Here is a 6,678-nt window from a genome sequence, read left to right as displayed (position 1 = left end):
GCCATCGCAACAGGAAATGATCCTGGGAACTTCCCACTTCCCGACCTCATGGAAAAAGCAGGAGGATGAAGGGCACGGTCCTCTCCTGAATGCTCGTGCCATTCCCCCACAGGTGTTGCTGGTGTCCTGGTTAAGCTGACAGCTCAGCGATCAAGGCTGGGTGGATAAGTTATTTATCTCCTGTATTACCGGGCTGTAGTTCACCAACTACCAAGTTGGACTCTTGGCTCTGGAAATTTAATGTGTGACAGCTGTGTGCAGCCAGTGGCGTCCAGCATTTTAAAAAGGTCAATTAAGAAACGGTGGACGGTGGTGCAGCTAATGACAGCCTGGAGGGTGAGCGGGGCCGAGCCAGCAGAAGGGCTGAGGCACATATGACGGGAATTCAGGGTCGAAGTGAAGCGTGGTGGGGAGGAAATCTATTGTCATCAGCCATAAAGCACATCTGAGCTTTGCAGCAGAGAGAGCAGGACAGCTGTTGCCCTCCCCACACAGCGCGCGGGGAGCAGCCTGTGAATTGCGGGGCGGAGGGGGGGGCTCTGCAGACAGTGGTGATACCTGCATCGGCTTGATCAATCTGCAGATGGAAGTCGCTACCCTCCTCGCTGCCTATTGCTTTGCACTCTCCTTCTCCCACCTGGGGAGCCTAAGGCAGACGCTGGAGTGATCTTCAGAATGTGGGTCGTGTTCTAGAAATCCATATTTTAAGCGTCTCCCAGCGCTGGGCTCCACCTGTTCTCCGTGCGGCGGCAGGGGGAGGGCCGGGGAGCCAGCGCGGCAAGTGCTTTCCTCAGATGACACGTGTGCCCCCTGGTTTGGGTGGCACACAAACGTGGGGTGCAGGTTAGACCCTTTCTTCTGTGATGGATAAAAGGGGGACGTGAAGCCCTTAGGAGAGGTCTATTTCAGCCTGTGACGGACTTGGCTCAGGGCTCCAGGAAGGCACTGTGTGGGACTCACTTTTGTTGTTGAAAATCAGACAAAGGGGCTGTAGGCTGCTCGGACACACTTTTTGCCCCATCTACCTGTCAAGCTAGAAATTCAATAGAGCAATGGGAATGCTAATTGATATGCAAAACGGGTCCAGGGTTCCTAGAAATGTCTAATGATCCTCCAATTCCTTGTGAATGCAGAATTAAGACATGAACTACAATGGGATGGGAGGAAGAACACCAACCTCTTGCCCCCTTTTTTTTCCTTTTTGAAATCTACTTTGGGGAAACTTCACAGGTTTATAATTTAAAAAAAATATTGCAATCAATGGGATTTGTCTTTCACACACTGGATATTTATTATTAGAAAATAGTTTTTATCAGCTGGCAGTACCAAACAAGTTGAAAGGAGCGTGCTCCTCACCATAATTTTTTTTTACTTCTTAGTGAAATTTAAATAAACAGCTCATTGTTGGGAGAGTTGCCACGCCTTTTCCCCCCCTTTAAAAATGGAATAAATGAAGTTTAGTACAAAACGTCCTTCAGATATGCCTTGTTCTGCAGTTGTTTCGCTGTCTCCTTGAGTAAGAGAGAAGAAGGAGATGAAAAAGACCACTCAAGTTATCAAATTACCCCAAAGAATCTACAGTAGAAACCGGGAAACAAACTCACCCAAACCAAACCTGTCCAAACCAAGAAACCAGTTTTAACATTGGCTTTTTGATTGTGATTATCATCTGACTTTAATATATATATATATATATATTCTTTTTTTTTGGAAATAGTAATAAAAAAGGAAGCATTGAATTGCATCTTTAGCAGGACAACCTTCCTCATATGTTAAAGAGGTGTTCAGGAAACTCCATATAGTATCTGCTAAATAAGCATGTTTGGCAGCTCAGCAAGTATCGTGTGATTGCAGCATCCATGATTCCAAGTGAAACAGCATTTGCTTTCTTCGGGCCGAGTCCGTTGCTCGGGGCGATGTGCTAACATGGCTCCAGGTGTTCTGAGACCCACGGCCTAAGGAAGGATTCGGGGGGTGGCTCAGTGCATGGCCCCAGTGCAGAAACTTCCAGAACCCCAAACAACGAGTCAACCAACCAACGACACAGACGTCAAACAATGGTCTCCTTTGAGTTCCTCTTGACAGAATGGAGGCCCAGCAGGGACTGCTGGTTGGAAGGAACGCTGACAGACTTTGGAATGAGGAGAATCACTCTCTGATTGGTCCGACGCCATTCGTTGTACAATCGACAGTGGTACCTAAATGACACCTGGGGTTGGGAGAGGAAAAATAAGGGAAGGGTTCAGGTAAGCAGAAGCCGATAATCAATCCAAGAAACACGTCATTGAAAACAGCCCCAGAGAGCTGGCAGCAGCACAGCGGGGCAAGTGCCCTGGGCCAGACTGCCCTAGCAACAGCTGAATGTTGGGAGGTTGGCACCAAGCAGAGAACACCCATGTGTAAACTCAGGCAGGTCCCCTGGGGTGGCTTCCTTCACTCTTCCTCAGATTGGAAAAAATTAAGATACGAATAGGAAATGAGGTTCCTTCAGAGTCTGGATTTACTTTGGGGATAGTAGCGTTTGGACCCCAAAGCATCAGTTGTGAAGCACGTTGGCTACAGGCAGCGGGACAGAGTGGGTACAGTGCTAGTCCTTGCCCAGGGGTGGGACCTAGGCAGTGTCGCCAGCTTTCTCTCTGCTAAATGAGAGGGATGCTTGGGCGTCATGTACCCTACTGCAGGTTGGACACTGCACAATTTAACATTCAGACTGGCTATGATAGAAAGGGTACTGTTGGACTGGGCCATGTTACACCTACACTTGCTGGCCCCAATAAGTGATCCCCCACTACCTTCAGCTCTGGCCGTCCTCTGGCTTTCAGTTGGGAGGCAGGGGCACTAACTCCCCTGATAAATTCTTCTTGAGCCTCAGCCCAGGGTAGGTTCAACTTCCCAGGGCACCTGCAGTGCCTCGTGCGGACCTCAGCGTGGCATCACGTGCTCTGTACGTCAGTATATTTGTTTCCCTCTCCCTACCGCAGAAGCATCTTGAGAGCAGGGCTTGGGCTGTATTCATCTTTGCATGCCCAGCACCTATGCCTGGCACTTAGGAAGTTGCTCAGTAGAGTTTGCTGAGTGAATAAATATCTTACTCTTTCTGATTGCAACACTGGTTCAGATTAAAGTCTCTCTTACATGGTATACAACATTATGAGCAGTAAACTGATGGCCAATTGTGGCATAACTGTGCTGAAAAGTACTTGCTTTCCATGTAAAATCCTGGAACGAGACACATCTGTGGTTCATTTCGGAGAAGGTTAGCTTACGGCATTGATGGCCTGCCTGGAAAATTCGGAGTCCCTACTTCTGGAGATGCACAAACTGTCTTTAAAAATGAGGATAGGTTCCAGTTTGAGAGCATGGTGGTCAGAGAGAGGGCAGACCCGATGGTTGGAACTCAGGTTTCTGGAAGCAGAGGAGAGCAGAGGCCCTGGATGAGAAAGGGCTTATTGGTCTTTTGGCAGGCCTTCTGAGGCTAGAAAGCAGATGCCACAGGCTGAGTGCCAGAGAAATTTGGGTATGAAAATACAAGCTTTTAAACCCACACAGATGTGCTTTTCTCCAAAAGGCCCTGAACATGCCAAAGTGGATCAGGGCTGGTTTTTCTTTTTCCCCCTAAGCTTGATTCTCATGTATCTATTTTGTCCTGCTGCTGTGTGGTGCTCCTCATGAATGTAAGAGAGGCAGGTGGGAAAGCCTGCTGCTCAAAGCCAAGAGCAGGGAAAGGGTAGAAGGCAGGGAGGTGCTAATGAGGAGCTCTGGCAGTTCAAGAAGATTGGAATCTGGAAACATTACAGGAAAGCTGGGTTTCAAATCAAGAGACCCTTGGTCTGTATGTTAAGGAGCTGTGCGTGCTGGACCTCGGGGGGCAGAGAAGTCGCCGTGGGTGCATGCAGGCGGTGCCCCGGGCCAGGCACACCCGGCCTGCACCCCCATCCTCTGCCTAGTGGCTCCATGACTTCGGGAGGGTTGCTTGTCACACCCTCAAGCTTGTTTCCTTGTCTGCAAACTGTGAAGAGTGGTATCTGAGAAAGCACTTAGCACCGTGCCTCACACACACCAGTGTTCTTGGCCTGTAATTTTTAATACATTAAATATGGAAAAGAAGACAGTTTTCTGATGCTCCTTCTTAGACACAGGGGAATGGGGGAGGGAAAAGGGGGGGAAGTGCTATTTCCTTTGCTCTCAGTGTGGCCGTGGGTCAGCAGAGGGCTGTATCACCTGGGAGCCTGTTAGAACATCAGAATTTTGGGTTCCACCCAGACCTAAGGAATCCAAGCGTGCATCTTAACAAGATCCCTAGGTGATTCGCAGATACGTTAAAGCCTGAAAAGCACTGCTTCAGGCAACCAGGGAGTCAACGACTTAGCAGGTCTCCTGGCTCCTCGAGGGCCAGGAGGTACAAAAATCAATCCGCTTGTTCAGACAAACAAATGAGATCTCATTATGTATTAATCTATCTTAATTGCCTTTAACCATCACAGTCGGCGGGCAGATTCAATCAATAAGAAGAAAGCATCATAGGAAGATGATTCCTTATTGGGGGGAAGATAAAGGCACTTGGGCATAATGCAGACGGGGCCTCAGGTTGGCAATGCCCCGGGCTAGTGCGGAGTCTGGGCCAGAAGCTCCAAGACACTTCCTTCCTACAGTGGAACAGAATTTGATTTAGAGAAATGAAGAGGCAGTGAGGGAAAAATAAACAGCGTAAACCAAAAAGAAGCTATGACAGTTGTAACGTTGGGAATTTTGTTGAGATATTTCTTAAATGTCCCCAGGAGGAGGGTCAGAGGAAGGGAGAATCTTAAGCTGGTGCTTGATTTCATGACCCTGAGATCATGAGCTGAGCTGAAATCAAGAGTTGGACACCTAACTGACTGAGCCGCCCCAGGCCGCCCTTAAATGTCTGAGGTTTTAGGGAAAGGAGGAAGAAAGTGCACAGGGCTGCTCTTCTAAGAATACTGCTTTTGTTGGGACAGATTTCTTGAGATGCATTCATTGCTTCATCCGAAGGATATCTATTAACCTATTGGGGGCAAGATCCTACAAAGAGCTGTGGTCCCTGGACGGGGCAAGGAGGGCCAGAAGACACCAGCATCCACCCCTCCCTGTCAGGGAGGTGACAGGCTGCGGCCCACAGTCTGCAGGAAAGTCACAGCAGGGCTCGGGAAATCTATCTGTATTGCGGAGAGTATGGTGTGATCGAGGCTTACTGACAGTGCCAGGGCCTTGCAAGTCGTCTTCCCAGAAACAGGCCTGGCTCCTTGACCTCCGGCTGCCTGGAGGAGGCGGGCTGCATGTGAGCAGATGGGCCGCGGAGAGGGACTGGGCACAGGGTCACACTGAACACGCTCGGGCAGCCGTGGGCCGTGTGGGCTGTGGCTCAGCCAGCGTGCACACAGCGCCCCTCGTTTGGATGCTGTCTTCCTGGAGATTTCCCTACTTTACGGGGAGAATTCGGATGACTACCTGTGGGGCTGCAGGTCAGCCAGAGGAAGCAGATCGCTCATTCACCCCCATCCCGGGCCTTAACCAAGTTTCTGTGCTGGGCACTGGCTGTCGCCTCAGTGACGCGGTGAATGCGCAACACCCCAGTCCCCCCACCTCCCAACGTGGGGCTCATCGTAGGTGCCCCCCGGGAGGACTTCTTGATGCATGGACTCAGTGCTCATAGGGCTTTTGTCTGTTCCGGGACCTCACATGGTTTGTGATGGGGGCAGTGATGTTTCCAGGGCCCCTCTCCCCAGGGCACGATGGAGATGGGCCATACCCCGGTCTCCGGGGTCCCAGATGCAGGTTTCCACGTGGCAGGTACCAGAGGGTCCGGCTCCTGGAGTGGCAGCAGGGTGGCGGAGGTGGCGGTGAGCCTGTGTGTCCCCCTTCCTGGCCCCCTTCCCAGCAGTGGCGAGGCCCTGCCAGAAAGGCTCCTCGGAGCAGCAGCCAGGCTGGGACTGACACCGTGTTTGTTTATCTAAGACATTTTCACAGCATATTCTCCTGAAGCCTGACAGCTTGTTTACAATGGGTTTCTGCCGGAGGGCACTTTCCAAGTGTTGTCAGCTCCTGAGTTACGGCTCCTGCCAGGGAGGCTCAGTACAGCATTTATCTGGGAAGGAGTTAGTGCAGATTGAGTAACCTCTTGCTCAGGGGCGCCGAGCGGTTTCCACACCAGCCAGAGGGGAGCACGCTTTCCCTTCCTTCCAGCTGCTTTGCATCTTGTAGCCGGCTAGGTGTCCGGAGGAAGAAAGCCCCATGCCTGTTCTGGGTGCTCTGATAAATGTTCCCGAAGTTACCCCACCAAGTCCCTCCACTTTCTGCATCAGTGGAAGGCTGATCACAGAGGTTAAGTACCCTGGTTATGCCGCTCTGAGGATGCTACATCTTGGGTCCGACCACAGGGCCTTTGCATTCTAATGTATGCGCTTTTTCACTATTATGGCCTCTTGGAAACGTTTCTGGGATGAAGTGTGTTCTGCCTCCTGCAGGAGCCCACTCCAGGCACCCTTCCCACCCAAACCCCCTTTCATCTGAGATAGGACATGAAACAGGGTCACATCGTCTCTCTCTGAGGAAATCTTTCCCCTTCTTCCTCCCCCAGCCTCCTTTTCCTCTTTCATCCTAGCTGAACGTATGCTTTACAAAGCAGGTTTTTGAAAAGGCCATAAGTTTGGTTTGAAA

The 6,678-nt window shown here is 50.7% G+C and overlaps 1 protein-coding gene across 3 annotated transcripts in view; it reads right to left on the bottom strand.

The window, feature by feature from the left end:
• Positions 1 to 1,264: 1,264 nt before the first annotated feature.
• Positions 1,265 to 6,678, bottom strand: part of MARCHF3 (membrane associated ring-CH-type finger 3) — a 179,466-nt gene continuing 174,052 nt past the window's right edge. For all 3 annotated transcript variants that reach the window (XM_041761438.1, XM_041761439.1, XM_041761437.1), the window contains exon 5: positions 1,265 to 2,209. In XM_041761438.1, the coding sequence (XP_041617372.1) occupies positions 2,051 to 2,209 (159 nt within the window). In that variant the 3' untranslated portion in view covers positions 1,265 to 2,050. The remainder of the gene's footprint in view (positions 2,210 to 6,678) is intronic.

Source organism: Vulpes lagopus, chromosome 7, assembly GCF_018345385.1.
Source record: "Vulpes lagopus strain Blue_001 chromosome 7, ASM1834538v1, whole genome shotgun sequence".
Classification (NCBI taxonomy): Eukaryota; Metazoa; Chordata; class Mammalia; order Carnivora; family Canidae; genus Vulpes; species Vulpes lagopus.
The sequence above is the reverse complement of the archived record's forward strand: the minus strand, read 5'-3'. Positions and strand labels throughout refer to the sequence as shown.